This window comes from Salmo trutta, chromosome 4, assembly GCF_901001165.1.
Source record: "Salmo trutta chromosome 4, fSalTru1.1, whole genome shotgun sequence".
Lineage (NCBI taxonomy): Eukaryota > Metazoa > Chordata > Actinopteri > Salmoniformes > Salmonidae > Salmo > Salmo trutta.
This window is the reverse complement of record NC_042960.1, coordinates 24,383,523-24,401,602: the sequence shown is the minus strand read 5'-3', so window position 1 is coordinate 24,401,602 and position 18,080 is coordinate 24,383,523. Positions and strand designations below refer to the sequence as shown.

General features: G+C 43.7%; 1 protein-coding gene across 4 annotated transcripts in view; it reads right to left on the bottom strand.

Annotated features, from left to right (window-relative positions):
- The window catches only part of LOC115192108 (protein cramped-like), a 58,867-nt gene that overhangs the window by 16,570 nt on the left and 24,217 nt on the right, over positions 1-18,080 (bottom strand). For all 4 annotated transcript variants that reach the window (XM_029750257.1, XM_029750256.1, XM_029750255.1 and 1 more), the window contains exons 4-14: positions 14,874-15,027; positions 14,378-14,461; positions 13,979-14,027; positions 11,884-11,969; positions 11,515-11,638; positions 6,600-6,681; positions 5,182-6,324; positions 4,682-4,856; positions 4,317-4,480; positions 347-421; positions 155-236 (exon numbers count right to left, since the gene is read on the bottom strand). In XM_029750257.1, the coding sequence (XP_029606117.1) occupies positions 155-236; positions 347-421; positions 4,317-4,480; positions 4,682-4,856; positions 5,182-6,324; positions 6,600-6,681; positions 11,515-11,638; positions 11,884-11,969; positions 13,979-14,027; positions 14,378-14,461; positions 14,874-15,027 (2,218 nt within the window). The remainder of the gene's footprint in view (positions 1-154; positions 237-346; positions 422-4,316; positions 4,481-4,681; positions 4,857-5,181; positions 6,325-6,599; positions 6,682-11,514; positions 11,639-11,883; positions 11,970-13,978; positions 14,028-14,377; positions 14,462-14,873; positions 15,028-18,080) is intronic.

Here is an 18,080-nt window from a genome sequence, read left to right as displayed (position 1 = left end):
GGCTTTTTATTCCTGCAGCATAATTACAAAAAAATATGTTGTTACGATTCTTCAAACATGCCTACTTCCTTCATGTGATTAGATAAGTAATAGCACGTTTTCTGATTAATTTATAATTTAACTAGGTGTATGGGTTAGTTGACAGGTGGCATACCAGTGGCAGATGAGTTGGAGAGGATGGAGAAGGAGCAGACGTGTTGAGGAGTGTCTCCAGTGGTGCGGGGGAGCAGGGTTCTCTGAGGAGGAACAAACAACAATTTCACATTAAACCAATCTGTTCAGATTTCAAGATGTACTAAGAACAACTCAATAGGTACACCAAACAACGGACTAAGATGAGACTTACCTGGACCACGAGGGGCTTTCGAAGTGGCCGGCTCCTGTTTTTCCTTTGTTTCGGCAGGAAAATGTCTGACTGCATCTGTAAGAGGGAGAGATGCAAACTGGTGATGAAAAAAAGATGTATCTGAACTGCGAGAAAATGTACCTTTTTTTACTCAAGACATAATACCAGGCCAAGTATCACGATACCGAGTAGAATCGTGACACCACAAGGGTTTGCCAGGCACCCTGTTCACATTTTCTATACGTTCTGCACAAAAACCTGTCCTTGATATTCACACCACAACGGATTAAACTTCATACTTTTTTACTGTATAATAGAAAAGGCTACTGCAGAAAACATCTGATTTGCTCATATCCAAAGGCCTACCTGTGATTGGGCAAGACTAGAGGAATGTTGTAAGGAATATGCATTTTCATTGTGGCAGTAAGGGTTACACTCAGTTTCATAGGCCTAATCTATCTTTAGCCTACTGTTCAGACAACTTTCCACACATAGCCTACACTCTCCCTCACACAGAGCTCCCAAAAGTTTGGTGCCTAACACAATTTAAGGAAAACTAGAAAAACATATTTTTGATTGAGAATTACATTGATTAGGCATATGCATCCTACCTTTGAAGCATATCTATCCCTTTTCCCTGCACCATCCAAGCGTGTGCAGAGCCAAGGTACCATGTTATCTAACTAGCCAGGTAACATTAATAAACAAGGTAATTTGTTATCAAACCACAAGTAAACTCAGCAAAAAAAAGATACATCCCTTTTTCAGGACCCTGTCTTTCAAAGATAATTCGTAAAAATACAAATTACAATGAAGATCTGTGAAATTAAGGGTTTAAACACTGTTTCCCATGCTTATTCATTGAACCATGAACAATGAATGAACATGCACTTGTGGAACGGTCGTTAAGAGACTAACAGCTTACAGACGGTAGGCAATTAAGGTCACAGTTATGAGAACTCAGGACACTAAAGAGGCCTTTCTACTGACTCTGAAAACACCAAAAGAAAGATGCCCAGGGTCCCTGCTCATCTGCGTGAACATGCCTTAGGCATGCTGCAAGGAGGCATGAGAACTGCAGATGTGGTCAGGGCAATGAATTCCAATATCCGTACTGTGAGACGCCTAAGACAGCGCAACAGGACGGACAGCTGATAGTCCTCGCAGTAGCAGACCACGTGTAACACCTGCACAGGATCGGTACATCTGAACATCATACCTGCGGGTCAGGTACAGGATGGCAACAACAACTGCCCGAGTTACACCAGGAACGCACCATCCCTCCATCAGTGCTCAGACTGTCCGTAATAGGCTGAGAGAGGCTGGACTGAGGGCTTGTAGGCCTGTTGTAAGGCAGGTCCTCACCAGACATCACCGGCAACAACATCGCCTATGGGCAAACCCACCGTCCCTAGACCAGACAGGACTGGCAAAAAGTGCTCTTCATTGACGAGTCGCAGTTTGGTCTCACCAGGGTTGGTCGAATTCGAGTTTATCGTCGAAGGAATGAGCGTTACACCAGGGCCTGTACTCTGGAGCAGGATCGATTTGGAGCTGGAGGGTCCGTCACGGTCTGGGGCGGTGTTACAGCATCATCGGACTGAGCTTGTTGTCATTGCAGGAAATGTCAACGCTGTGCGTTACAGGGAAAACGTCCTCCTCCCTCATGTGGTACCCTTCCTGCAGGCTCATCCTGACATGACCCTCCAGCATGACAATGCCACCACGCACAGAACAAGCAGTATGGCTGATTTCCTGCAAGACAGGAATGTCAGTGTTCTGCCATGGCCAGCGAAGAGCCCGGATCTCAATCCCATTGAGCACGTCTGGGACCTGTTGGATCAGAGGGTGAGGGCTAGGGCCATTCCCCCCATAAATGTCCAGGAACTTGCAGGTGCCTTGGTGGAAGAGTGGGGTAACATCTCACAGCAAGAACTGGCAAATCTGGTGCAGTCCACGAGGAGGAGAGTACTTAATGCAGCTGGTGGCCACACCAGATACTGACTGTTACTTTTGACCCCTCCTTTGTTCGGGACACATTATACCATTTCTGTTAGTCACATGTCTGTGGAACTTGTTCAGTTTATGTCTCAGTTGTTGAATCTTATGTTCATACAAATATTTACACATATTACGTTCGCTGAAAATAAACGCAGTTGACAGTGAGGACGTTTCTTTTTTTGCTGAGTTTAGTTTAAAATGGCCCGCAACATAATTTTATAAACTATGTAACGTGCACCAATTCATGGTAGAAAGGGGCTTGTCAATTGCCTATAGTGGAAACAGACCTAGCCACGTACAGTGCATTCGGAAATGTTCAGACCCCTTGACTTTCTCCACATTTTGTTACACCTTATTCTAAAAATGGATGAAAGTTTTTTTTCTACACACAAATCCTACAACGCAAAAAAAAGATTAAAAATAATCTGAAATATCACATTTACATAAGTATTCAGAACTTTGTTGAAGCACTTTTGGCAGCGATTAGCCTCGAGTCTTCTAGGGTATGACGCTACAAGCTTGGCACACCTGTATTGGGGGGTTTCTCCCATTCTTCTCTGCAGATGCTTTCAAGCTCTATCAAGTTGGATGGGGAGCGTCGCTGCACAGGTATTTTCAGGTCTCTCCAGAGATGCTCGATCGGGTTCAAGTCCGGGCACTGGCATGGCCACTCAAGTACATTCAGAGACTTGTCCCGAAGCCATTCCTACGTTGTCTTGCCTGTGTGCTTTGGGTCATTGTCCTGTTGGAAAGTAAACCTTCGCCCCAGTCTGAGGTCCTGAGCACTCTGGAGCAGGTTTTCATCAAGGATCTTTGTACTATGCTCCATTCATCTGTGCCTCGAACCTGACTAGTTCCCCAGTCCCTGCTGCTGAAAAACATCCCACAGCATGATGCTGCCACCACCATGCTTCACAGTAGGGATGGTGCCATGTTTTCTCCAGTCGTGACACATGAAATTTAGGCCAAAGAGTTCAATCTTGGTTTCATCTGACCAGAGAATCTTGTTTCTCATGGTCTGAGTGTGATTTAGGTGCCTTTTGGCAAACTCCAAGCTGGCTGTCATGTGCCTTTTACTGAGGAGTGGCTTTCATCTGGCCACTCTACTATAAAAGGTCTGATTGGTGGACTGCTGCAGAGATGAGAGAAGCTTCCAGAAGGACAACCAGCTCCACAGAGGAACTCTGGAACTCTTTTAGTGAGACCATCGGGTTCTTGGGCACCTCCCTGACCAAGGCCTTTTAACGATTGCTCAGTTTGGCTGGGCGGCCAGCTCTAGGAAGTCTTGGTGGTTCCAAACTTCTTCCATTTAATAATTATTAAGGCCACTGTGTTCTTGGGGATCTTCAATGCTGCAGACATTTTTTGGTACCCTTCCCCAGATCTGTGCCTCTACACAATCCTGTCTCAGAGCTCTACGGATAATTCCTTCCACCTCATGGCTTGGTTTTTGCTCTGACATACACAGTCCAATGTGGGACCTTCTATAGACAGGTGTGTGCCTTTCCAAATCATGTCCAATCAATTGAATTTACCACAGGCGGACTCCAATCAAGTTGTAGAAACATCAAGGACGATCAAGGTAAACAGGATGCACCTGATCTCAATTTCGAGTCTCATAGCAAAGGTTCTGAATAAGGAATCTGTTTTTTATTTTTAATATATTTGGAAACTTTTCCAAAAGCTTGTTTTCACTTTGTCATTATGGGGTATTGTGTGTCGATTGCGATTTTTTTATTTTTATAATCATTTAATCAATTTTAGAATAAGGCTGTAAGGTAACAAAATGTGGTAAAAAAATCTAGGGGTCTGAATACTTTCCGAATGTACTGTATATTGGAAATCGCTGATAAGAGGTGAGTTTGCATCCCTGAATAGGGAAAATAAAATTATAAGGAGGGATGAAGAGTCCAGCTAGCTTATTTTTCTGAGAAAGACAATATGGAGAGAGTACGCAAAATGTCCTTACGCTGATGGAGTCGAGCTGTTGTCGGAAAGCGAGCTCGGCCTCCTTGTTGGGAGAGAACATGCGGGAGTGTCGGGAGCTGTTGGGGGGCAGGGTGGTGGGAACAGCAAACACCCCACCATCTGAGTCCCCCCCGGACACCAGCAGAGACCGCGGGAGGTTACGACCTGAGGAGTGATTCAAAGCCAAGGTTACAGTTAATTAGTATCGGTGTACATGAGATGTCATACAAAGATACAGGTAAAAGACAAACACTACTTCAAGAATTGGTCCTCTGACTTAAAACTTTGGAATTACTGGAGAAGTTTCAATAAGTGTAGGTTGTGTGTTTATGTGCATTTTCTTGTGAGAGGAGTTTGGTAAGCTACCGGACAAGCCAGTGTTTGGTAACATCAGCTTTGCAGCTCGGACCCCCAGGGGCGGCAGTCGTCCACAGTTGGGGCTCCGTACCCCCACAGCCGGGGCCTTGCCTGGGGGGGTGAGGGACTGTTCCTCCTGGGATGGCTTTACCGGAGACGTGGCTGTGGAGCACAGATCTGGAACCTGGAGGAGAGGAAAGAACATGGGAGAGAACATTCAAAGAAAAAATGACTTAAGGCTATATATAATCGCATAATCTGTTTACAAAGTCTCCAACAGTGTCTTCAACCCGATTCTCTACCCTTCTTCAGAAGTGTGCACTCGTTCCCTCCCCTTCATGCATTTAAAATGTTTGGTGTAAGTATGGCTAGAGCGATTTACCACCATAATCCTCACTTTTAAATCCACGAGGGAGAGTGCAGGAGTGGCCACGTCGGGGAAAGTGTAGATAATTTGAATGTGGCCAGTGGCTATGAAGAATTTGCCCCACTAGGCGGTGTTGACTCACAGGTTTGGGGTTGACCTCTGATGATACCAGCCGGAGGAGACAGCGCAGGACGCGGTGGGTGGAGGGTGGGGGCAGAGGGCGTGGTGACTGTAGCTGTGGGCATGTCTGCCCTGGTCCCTGTAGCCCCTCCTCCCCCAGCTCCGGGGCTGCCATAGCAGCCGGCTGCCACTCGTACACCAGCTGCAGTTTCCCAGGTTTCCCCAGCATCAGGTACAGCTCTGCCAGAGTCACGTTGCTGTCTGACCCCCGAGAGCTCCAGCCCTCATCACAGATCCGCTGGGCCGACCGACCGCCAGACACCGGTGTTGGGGTGCTGCCTCCTCCACCACACTCCTCTTTTCCTGGGGCTGCTGTCCACCCCTGCCCCTGGTCTGGAGGAACGTCCTCCACCTGTCGCGGTACCGTTGCCGGTGGAGGTGTGGTGGGAACCAGGGGGTCCAACAGGGGGAGGGAGTTCCTCTCTGGATAGGCACTGTCACTGTCATTAACCCCTGGGGTCCGCTCTTCATGCCTGCACGGCTCAGTAGCAGAGCAAGAACCTCCCCCCTGGCCCTGAGAATTGGAATCTCCTTCCTTGGCCCCCAAGGCCTTCCCTACCCCTGGTCCTCCCCCCAGCCCCTTCTCCCCTTCCACCTGCCCCGTGGCTGCACCACCCGCCTGTTTCTGAGCCATAGACAACAGCAGCAAAGACGAAGGAGAAGGAAGAGGACGTACAGGAGATGTTATCTGGTTCAGATTCTTGTGTTCTGGCCCTGCTCCTCCTCCCGACGTTCCTCCTTCGGGCGTGGATACAGGGGTCTCGCCCCCTACCCGTCGAGCATCCCCACCACCACCGCCCCGCCCAGGTTTGGCCACGCCCCCCCGGGGGAGGAGGAGGAGCGGGGCCCCCTGGATGCCCAGAATCTGGGCGGTGGGGATCAGCTCCTTGGGGCCAGGCCGGGGCTTGCCGCTCTCCTGCCAGTGGACGGTGCAGGAGGCCTTGGAGTGGACCACACGGGCTACGCTGGGCAGGGCGGTCAGGGTGCTGGTCTCAGCTGGGTACAGGAACAGGTCCTCGTCTGCTCTGCAGGGGAGAGCAGGGCTGCCGCTACCACTGTGCTGCTGGGTTCCCTCTAACGCCTCGCGCTCCTGCAAGCTCTTCAGCTGAACACAGTATGGTCAAGGGAGGGTCAGCAGAGAAGCAGTAGATTCAAAGTAAAATAAACAAAAACAACAACTGAGCATCAACTAGGCTAAATATATCTGTTGATCTCTTGAAGTACTATGGATCAGCTCAATTGAGACTTTTTACCAGCTGGTTGTCTGGTGCTAATTTCATGCGATTCTATACTCGACCAGGTAAAAAAATGTACCAGTTAGGTTGTGGTCTAAGTGCTATAAGATGGGCATGACATGACTGCTATGATGTGGAAGGATACGATGAGCTGGTCCTGGACGTCCCACTTCTGTTTCAGGAACTCAATCAGGCTGGACACCTTCCTATGCAGCTCCACCACCATCCTACATCACCGCACAGAAGAATGGACAATGTTAGAAAATATTTACATTTCTCAGCAAAGACAGCTCCTGTAGACAACAAAGCTCAAAACACTGACAGGGGCATGTTCAGCACGATACAACCTAGCAAAACCCATCTTTAAACCAAAATATGATAATGACAATACACTTCATGTAATGACCACTATGTATGGGGATACAAACAGTCAGGGTTGGGTGTCACAGAAGCATCAAGATTGCAAAGCCCATCTTACGTTCAAACACGCCTAATGTTCTATTATTTCAAAAAAACGGAATCTATTAGTTATTCAAGGAAAACCCATTGAGACCAGGCTCATTCTCCAGGGTGCCCTGATGAAAGTAATACAGCAATCAATACAATGTAAAATAAAAATACAGCACAACACAAAATTTGGGAAATACAGTTACAATTAGCGCTGTTACGGTGACCGTATTACCTCCACACCGGCGGTCACAAGTCACGACCGCAGTCAAATTCCACGTGACCGTTTAGTCACGGTAAATTAGGCTTCTCCAAGCTCTGATGCGGCATTAGTAGCCTACCAAACTTGCTAACTGCATGGTATTCAGCACTCTATTGTCCCTCTAATCACTCTGACATTGCAAAATATCGAACATTTTATCAAAACACTTGAGACCACGCTCTAGTTAAGCAATATTTCTAAAGGCTATGCAATTGCATGAGAGTTTTGATATCCTCTTTTTAACAGAGGCTACTATCAGCTTTCAATAGGCAAGGCTTACTATATTTATTTACACATTTTCTTAATATTAAGCATATTGCTTCTCTTCACAACAGGAGTATAGCATACCTGGCTGGCATGAAAATGAACCATGGGAAAAGCGACCTCCATTCACTATTTAAGTGCATAGATTACATGTATTTTTCAACCTGCCCCTGTTGAGACAGGTGCATAATAGTCCATTTAAAAAAAAAAATTTAACACATGATTTAGTATATATGTAAAGACAATATTAAATTAAGAATAGTCTGATGGGTGACAATATTAGCCTATCACTTGTGAATGATGCCCAGCTTGTGTGCAGTCAAGAAACAGCACATCTCATAGTTGCACATAGGCCTATATGTTTTGATAAGGTTGTATCATAATTTAAGTGACCACATACCTTCTTAAAATGAAGCATACTAATCTGCTTTACAATGGTTGTCTAGCCTAACTGGCATACATGCGCAGCGCGTGAGTTTCACCTTTGGGGAAGATCACACGGTCCCATGTGGCTCAGTTGGTAGAGCATGGCGTTTGCAACGCCAGGGTTGTGGGTTCGATTCCCACGGGGGACCAGTACGGGAAAAAAAATAAAAAAATGTATGAAATGTATGCATTCACTACTGTAAGTCGCTCTGGATAAGAGTGTCTGCTAAATGACTAAAATGTAAAACATTGCCACCATAAAAATGCACATTTATAATAAAAGCATTACATGCATAATCGCATTTGTGATCGCTTTGGAGAATGTTTTCTGGCAAATTGATTGCATTTTGGAACAGTCACGCTTATAGCCTACTGCCGTGTGCACATTGCTGCACTTATAATGTGAAGAAATACCCTAATAGTTAATCAACATTTGAACCTAAATGGTCTGATCTGTTGCGTCAGCATCATTGCTTTTAAGTTTTTTGAAGCTAGTGGTTGTATTAGTTTGGGGTCTATCGCATCCCACAACTGTCCCAGACAATGTTTGAAATATTTATTTAAAATGCACAGAATAGGTCAACTTTTGTACTATGGGGGATAGTAGATTGACATAGGGCTAGTGCTTTTGATGTTTGTTAGGCCTACTCATCTTGTTGGCTGACGAAAAGTAAATGTGGACCCGATCACGTGATGGGCATTGGCTACTAAGAATTTAAATATCTGAGAGGTGCTTTGGAGCACGCAGCCAGAAGGGAACTATAATTATTGTTTTCAGGGCGAAAAAAGGCATGGATTTTTTTGGAGGGCATTACGGCGACACAAAGGGGTTGCGGCCGGGAAATTCTAGGCCTGGTGAGAATATATTCAAGTCCTTGTCAAATTGTGAATGAGAGACTGATGGAGTGTGCAGCCTGCACAAAAAAACAAAGCGGAGCTCATGCCTTCCATAGTATTTTTTTCAAATCATTAGAGTTGCATCATGCAGCCTTAGAATGTATTAAAAATCTAAACATATAGCCCAACGTTTGTATCACAACTAAAGTTCCAGAAATAACTAAAATTAAGCATATAAGAGGACCTGTCTTTGTTAACAGCTCAACGCAATAGCTGCATATACACACACTCCCTCATATCGTTGAGAAAATATCCTTTCTATTTTATTCAGCTATGTTAAATTGACTCTTTATTACTATAAAATAACGTCATGACTTCAAAGCAAATCTTGTCTGCTAAATAAACTAATGTAGCCCACAGCCATATATGGCATAGTCAGATCAGAGCCTAACATAAGGACAACGCAGAGTATTCTACGCAGTTATTCTATTCTTCTGAAATAAGACTACATTTTCTTCGACTTGCATTACTTGACATGGAGTGATATTAGGTTGCTTCTTGTGTAAATATTTGGTCTGGATTTGAATGATTTTGTGTATTCCAAAACATGCAAAAAATATAATTTACACAAATTGTGCAATCCAGGTGTGCAAAGTTCTTAGAGAATTACCCAGAAAGACTCACAGCTGTAATCGCTGCCAGGAGATGCTAAATGGGTTTTTGTTAATTATCGGTCAATTACCATGAGACCTGCAGGGTAAAACGAACCTGTCTCACGACGGTCTAAGGCTATACATCTTCAAATAATATTTTTGCAGGAATCTCCTTGCGAATGATTTTGCCAAAGATCTCATACAGTATAGTACACAAACACACATGCACTTCAGTCTTTCAGCCACTCCCAACCTCATTCCCTCTATGACGAGCTCTCTCAGTGAGAATGGCAGAATGGTGAACTTACTAAATGACAGAGGTTGACTGTGTGATATTAGGTTGCTTCTTGTGTAAATATTTTCTGTCTGGATTTTAATGATTTGTATGGATTAAAATTGTCATTTTAATCCATAGAGACGTGAAGGAGAAGCTCGTCGGATGTTGATCTCTTCTCGGCTGGGTCCTCATTTGGGACCAAAGTTCCTTGTTAAGAGTCTCTTTCTGCTCTTGCAGACGCAAGAGACCCATCTAAATTAAATAATTGATTTATTGTGATGTGTAGGCTAAATTAAATGGATTCATTAGACTTTTTAAAATGCGTATGTTCCAAATGTCTGCATCAGTGGCTTGTAGGCTGTGTGCGGAAGCCAGGAGATGCTAAATGAGTTTTTGTTAATTAAATCGGTCAATTACCATAAGACCTGCAGTTATTTGCTTGACAATCACCAGCTGACAAAATTTCATGACCGCCACAACCCAACTCAGCTACAAGGTCCTCAAATCAACATTTTAAATTGCCTGAGCGCACCAGAACATCCAATTGTAATGCGTTTTGTAAATTGTTCCAGCAGTGAGGTGCATTCAAACTAAAAGCAGATTTACTTAATTAGATGGAGACCCAAAGAACTTCAACAGTTAACCAACCCTGTGAACGGGTTTGGTAACGCATGTTTTTATACTTCAACAACGAAGTTAGGTAAGTCAGAATTTTGTGACGTAGACCTTGGTAAACAAAATGGGAATAGTGAAGTGATCTACGGGAAACTAATGAAAAAAAATCTGCCAACCTTTTGATACAGTGATGAGTATTAAAATTGTCACCTGTGATAAAGCGAAGGGCGCTATGTTACGACTGCATCCAAAGGATTAAGAGTAGTGGCTGCTGCATTCTGCTAAATGGTGTCACCATAGTCAAGAACTGTCAGGAAAGTTGACTGTACAATCTGCTTCTTGCGGTTTAGGGAGAGGCAAGAGCTACAGTACTTCAAAAAAATAATCCCACTTTAAAATCTTAGCTTTTTAATTAGCTCATCAGTATGTTTTTTAAACGTTTGCCAAGACTGGAAAAACAGCTTCTATCGCAAGGCCATCAGACTGCTAAACAATGATCACTAAAGTCAATCACTAGTCATTTTAAACAATGCCACTTTAAATAATGTCACTTTAGTAATCTTTACATAACTCATGGCCATCGCTCATCCATATATTATATGTACATATTCTCATTCACCCCTTTAGATGTGTGTATTAGGTAGTTGTTGGGGAATTGTTAGATTACTTGTTAGATATTACTGCACTGCCAGAACTAAAAGCACAAGCATTTCGCTACACTCGCATTAACATCTGCTAACCATGTGTATGTGACCAATAAACTTTTATTTGAATGTAAATGCCCAGACATTTATAGGCGGGAACCCGATCTATGGCACAAACACTCAATGAATAAATATGTAGTCCAACTGAAATATTTTTTGCGAGAATTCGAGAAAATGCATTTAGTCTTGCCCACATTACATAGATGTTTTAAACCAACCAGTGCTTGTTGTAAGGCAACAAAGTCAGATTGCAGCTCAACACAACACGTCATCTACAGTTGGGGCAATGGAATGCATAACAGTATCGTCTGCATACAGATTAATATTACAAGTTTTAACACTGACGTATTTATTTAAATAGTAAAGAGAACAGGTCCCAATACTGACCCTGCAGTACACCTTTCGTAATATCCAGGAAGCTAGATTAACACCATCAGAAAACAGTGTCCTGTCTGACATAATGCTAAAACCCCTTGCAAGAAGCCTGATCCAGGCCTACCTTTGAATGAGAATGTGATTGTCAACAGTGTCAAAGGCATTGGAAAGGACATGGTCTTTAGTTAGTTGACACTGACCTGAGGCGGGGATTATGGGCCAGACTCTGGACACGGGCCCAGGAGTGGTTGCTACGCGGCTGCAGCTCCACGGCAACCTTCAGAGGTAGACGCACAGGCTTCTGGTCCTCTTCATCACTCACTCCTTGAGAGAGAGTGAGTGAGCAAGATAGAAAGGGAGGTGTAAAAGGAAAGTAGGATAAGATTTGTTCTTTCCGGTCCTGAGATGATCAGCATCATAATCACCACTTACTCATACCGCCCCTTTCCTGAGTACTACCATGGAAATCCATCCCCTCCTGCCCATATGCATGACTCCTCAACATCCCCTTCTTCCCTCTTCCTGCTGTGTGAGTGTGTCACTGTGTGCCTGTTTGTGTGTACACTCACCATCTGGGTCACACAGCCTCTTGAGCGCACGGCACATGGGAGCTTTGATGCGAAGGTTCCTGCCTTTAGAACGCACTGTGGTCGCCCTGGGAGAATACAGCAGAACCATGAGAACCGCAAAACACACAAACTACACCCAAATAGTTGTGCAATTGCTATCTACACTGGATAAAAATAAAAAGTGTACATGTAAAGTGTTGATCCCATGTTTCATGAGCTGAAATAATAAAATCCTGAAATGTTCCATATGCACAAAGAGCTTATTTTTGTCATTTTTTGGACTATGGAATATCAAGAAGCTGATTAAACAGCATGATCATTACACAAGTGCACCTTGTGCTGGGGACAATAAAAGTCTCAAGTTGAGAGGGAGCGTGCAATTGTCATGCTGACTGCAGTTAGGTCCACCAGAGCGGTTGCCAGAAACGTTCACGTTAATTTCTTTACCATAAGCTGCCCACCCACTGGGGGAGCCAGGCCCAGCCAATCAGAATGAGTTTCTTTCCACAAAAGGGCTTTATTACAGACAGAAATACTTCTCAGTTTCATCAGCTGCCCGGTTGGCTGGTCTCAGACAATCATGCAAATGAAGGAGGACGTGGAGGTTCTGGTCTGTCCTGATTACATGTAGTCTGCGGTTGTGAGGCCGGTTGTATGTACTGACAAATTCTCTAAAACAAAGTTGGAGGCAGCTTGTGATAGAGAAATGAACATTCAATTCTCTGCTAACTGCTCTGGTGGACATTCCTGCTGTCAGCATGCCAATTGCAAGCTCCCTCAACTTGAGACATCTGTGGCATTGTGTTGTGTGACAAATCTGCACATTTTAGAGTGGCCTTTTATTGACCCCAGAACAAGGTGCACCTGTGCAATGATCATGCCATTTAATGAGCTTCTTGATATGCCACACCTGTCAGGTGGATGGATTATCATGGCAAAAGAGAAATGCTCACCAACAGGGATGTAAACAACTTCGTGCACACATTTGAGAGAATGTCTGGGATCTTATTTCAGCTCATGAAAGATAGGACCAACACGTTACGCTTATATTTTTGTTCAGTATATAACCACACTACAGCCAGTTTATTAGGTACACCCCCCTGTTCACAAAAATGGCTCACTCCTACAGACAGTGAGTCACGTGGCCGTGGCTTGCAATATAAAGCAGGCAGACAGGCATTCAGTTACTGCTTGATTGAACATTAGAATGGGTAAAGCGAGTCACATAAGCAACTTGGAGCGTGGTATGATTGTCTGTGCCAGGCTTGCCAGTAACGGCAGCCCTCATGGGATTTTCATGCACGACAGTTTAGGGTTTCCCGAGAATGGTGCGACAAAAAAAATAAACATTGGCAGTGGCAGTCCTGTGGGCGAAAACAGCTTGTTGATGAGGTCAAAGGAGAATGGCAAGAATTGTGCAAGCTAACAGGCGGGCCACAGACAAATAATCGCGCAAGCTAACAGGCGGGCCACAGACAAATGATGGCGCAATACAACAGTGGTGTGCAGAACAGCATCTCGGAATGCACAACTCATCGATCCTTGTCCCGGATGGGGTATTGCAGCAGTTGACCACACCGGGTTCCACTCCATTCAGCTAAAAACAAGGAGAAGCGGCTCCAGTGGGCACATGGATCACCAACACTGGACAAATGAAGAGTGGAAAAAGATTGCCTGGTCCGACGAATCCCGATTCTTGTTGCGTCATGCTGATGGCACAGTAAGGAATGGGCATAAGCAGCATGAGTCCATGGACCCATCCTGCCTGGTGTCAACGATACAGGTTGGTGGAGGCAATGTACTGCCGTCAAATTTGCAGCAACTGCGTGATGCCATCGCGTCAGCATGGACCAACATCCCTGTGGAACGTTTCTGACTTGTAGAATCCATGCCCCGAAGAATTTAGGCTGTTCTAGAGGCAAAAGGGGGTACCGACCAGGTACCAAATTGGTGTACATAATAAACTGGTGTGTATAACAGTTTATTTCAAAAGTATAAACTATTTTTAAGCAAATCAACTACAAAGTTTCAGAAAAAAATAGGTATATTTCAAAAAGCTGTGGTTACATTGGTAAAATGTTTGTGTCTGTCTTACCCCTGTTGGATGAGCTCGTTAAGCTTGGCCACGTTCTTATCGTCCATCACTATGAACAACAACAGAGTTAGAAAAGCTAGAGTGCGTACCTCCTTGCTCTTGCTTTGTGAAGACAGACATTAACATAACATCTGTAATGACCTCCAACAGAGGTAGAAAAGCTAGCCATCTTTGGACACAAGACTAACACAGACCTAGGACATTAATAACATAACATTCTTCATGACCTGTGCGACACTTAACTGTCCCTCATGACCCCGGCGCAACATTTAAAAATCTGCTCCCACGCGGCCAACCAGGCCCAGCAGCAGAAACAGAGCCAGACAGGCGTGTCAAACACACCAAAGACACGGCTGCGGCGGCTGCACCCCCCGCACACACAGACCCTGCTTGACTTACATCCTCCAACCTTCTTCCTTAGCTCAGCGTAGCAGATGAGACCGTACAGCTCCTGAGAGGACTTCTTCAGCACACGGGAGTACACTGTGGGACAGGAGGAACTGGGCATGTTATGGGATAAAAACGAAAAGAAAAACTACAGCACACCAGTGATCTTGGGTGCCCCAAAAACTTAAAAAATGGGTCACACACTGATGGTAAGATCGAAAGACAGTTTAACTCTTGCACATTTAATGAGTCGCTTACGAGAGTGTGTTAAACATAATAGGATTCAAAAGAAGAAATGAACGCAGACTGCAGGCAAAGTTTCACTTGCAATTGCCAACTGGTCTTCATAAAAAGCTGGTTGCTTGCAAAGATTCACACTGATTTTTAAGGTCAATGTTTTTGTCAACAAACTGAAACACGACAAAAAGAGAGACATAACAAGCAAGAGGTGAGTGGCGATTTCTATTTGAGAAATAATGAGAGAGAAGAGAGCGATAAACTAGCTTACCGTTGGCGAAGTCGATGTGCTTGGAGATCTTGTGCCAGGTGCGGTAGTAGAAGTGTCGGACTTGCTCTTTGTTCTTCACCATGCTGGCTGGCTTCCCCTTCTTCTTATGCTTCAACGCTATGTTTGTCTGGATCGCCTCAAAGTCCTTCCCATGCTACAGAGAGCGAGACACACCACTAGAGATATGGAAGTTGTGTTGGAATAGGGGGCACGCAATTGCTAATAAGCGTTATTGCAACGACTGGAAGTCTATGGGTATCCAAATTTGCTTGTGAAACTACCTCTAACTTCCTTAACTGGTTTAGGATAGGGGGCAGTATTTTCACGGCCGGATAAAAAAACGTACCCGATTTAATCTGGTTATTACTCCTGCCCAGAAACTAGAATATGCATATAATTATTTTATTTGGATAGAAAACCCTAAAGTTTCTAAAACTGTTTGAATGGTGTCTGTGAGTATAACAGAACTCATATGGCAGGCCAAAACCTGAGAAGATTCCATACAGGAAGTGCCCTCTCTGACCATTTCTTGGCCTTCTATAGCCCCTTTATGGAAAATAGAGGATCTCTGCTGTAACGTGACATTTTCTAAGGCTCCCATGGGCTCTCAGAAGGCGCCAGAACGGGGAATGATGACTCTGCAGCCCCTGGGCGAAAAACAGTAGGGCTTTTGGAAAGTGGTCGTTCTGAGAACAATGACACAGGCGCGCATGTGAAGACTCCATTTTCTATTTTCAGTGTTTGAACGAAAACAAGGTCTCCCGGTCGGAATATTATCACTATTTTACGAGAAAAATCGCAAAAATAGATTTTAAACAGCGTTTGACATGCTTCGAAGTACGGTAATGGAATATTTAGAAAATTTGTGTCACGATACGTGCCGGCGCGTCACCCTACGGATAGTGTCTTGAACGCAAGAACAAAACACCGCTATTTGGATATAACTATGGATTATTTGGAACCAAAACAACATTGGGTGTTAAAGTAGAAGTCCTGGGAGTGCATTCTGACGAAGAACAGCAAAGGTAATCCAACTTTTCTTATAGTAAATCTGAGTTTGGTGAGTGCCAAAGTAGCTAGCCATGATGGCCGGGCTATCTACTCAGAATATTGCAAAATGTGCTTTCACCGAAAAGCTATTTTAAAATCGGACACCGCGATTGCATAAAGGAGTTCTGTATCTATAATTCTTAAAATAATTATGTTTTTGTGAACGTTTATCGTGAGTAATTTAGTAAATTCACCGGAAGTGTTCGGTGGGAATGCTAGTTCTGAACGTCACATGCTAATGTAAAAAGCTGTTTTTTGATATAAATATGAACTTGATTGAACAAAACATGCATGTATTGTATAACAATGTCCTAGGATTGTCATCTGATGAAGATCAAAGGTTAGTGCTGCATTTAGCTGTGGTTTTGGTTTTTGTGACATATGCTAGCTTGAAAAATGGGTGTCTGATTATTTCTGTCTGGGTACTCTCCTGACATAATCTAATGTTTTGCTTTCGTTGTAAAGCCTTTTTGAAATCGGACAATGTGGTTAGATAAAGGAGAGTTGTCTTTAAAATGGTGTAAAACAGTCATATGTTTGAAAAATTGACGTTTTTGGATTTCTGAGGCGTTTGTAATTCGCGCCACGCTCTATCATTGGATATTGGCAAGGCGTTCCGCTAGCGGCACATCTAGATGTAAGAGGTTTTAATACTGGACACAGACATAAAAAGTATCCGCGAGTTCATCTGACTCAAAAGGAAGTAGATGAAGGGCCGCATTGCCAAAATCTCGAAGTATCCCTTTAACTTTTTAGTGACAAGGGGGGAGTATTTGGAAATTCAGATGAATGACGTGCCCAAATTAAACTGCCTGCTACTCGGGCCCAGAAGGTAGGATATGCATATAATTAGTAGATTTGGATAGAAAACACTCTGAAGTTTCTAATACTTACAGACACCATTCAAACAGTTTAACAGAACTCATATGGCAGGCAAAAACCTGAGAAAAGAATCCAACCAGGAAGTGGTTTGTAGTTTTCAACTGATTGCCTTTCCAAACTACAGTGTCTGTGGGGTAATTTTGCACTTCCTAAGGCTTCCACTAGATGTCAACAGTCTTTAGAACCTTGTTTCATGCTTCTACTGTTAGTTACTGGGGAGAGAATAAGAGCTGTCTCAAGGCTGAGACCAATGAGTTGTTTAATGCGCAGGCAAGCATGTCCGCCGTTCCTTTTTGGAGTTTATCGAACAAAACAAACATTTCTTGCGGAAGTGCATTCTGACGAAGATCAGCAAAGGTAAGTGAAGATTTATAATACTATTTCTGAGTTTTGCTGACTCCAGAACTTGGCGGGTAACTGTATAGCTTGCTTTGATGGCTGAGCTCTGTAGTGAATATTGAACAATGTGCTTTCGACGTAAAGCTATTTTGAAATCTGACACAGCGGTTGCATTAAGGAGAAGTGTATCTATAATTATTTCAATAATTGTTGTAAATTTTATCAACGTTTGTGAGTATTTTTGTAAGTTGATGTGCTCATTTACTGGAAGTTTTGGAAGGCAAAACATCTCTAAACATCACGCGCCAATGTAAAATGGGGTTTAAGGATATAAATATGAACTTTATCAAACAAAACATACATGTATTGTGTAACATTGAGTCCTGGGAGTGTCATCTGATGAAGATCAAAGGTTAGTGATTAATTTTAGCTGTATTTCTGGTTTTTGTGACACCTCTCCTTGCTTGGAATTGCTGTGGTTTTTCTTGTTTAGGCGCTGTCCTAACAATCTAATGTTATGCCTTCGCCGTAAAGCCTTATTGAAAAATCAGACAGTGTGGTTGGATTAAGGAGAAGTGTATCTTTACAATGGGTTATAATAGTTGTATGTTTGAGAAATTTGAATTATGAGATTGTTGTTTTGAATTTGCCGCCCTGCTATTTCACTGGCTGTTGGCAGTGTCCCCCACATGTCCCAGAGAGGTTAAGTAACCGCATCATATTCTCTAACTTTTTGTAAACTAATGTTGACCATTTACCCAGCACTTCAGACACAAACTTAAAAAGGGTATGACATCTTGGGCTACTACTCTGCTATTTAAATCTGGAATCAGAACAGAATGATCTACCACCAATCAAGAGGTACAGCTGTTTTAGTAACCGCATCACCTAAATTAGCTAACTTCCCACTGTTGAATTAACTCTTCAAACCTCAAT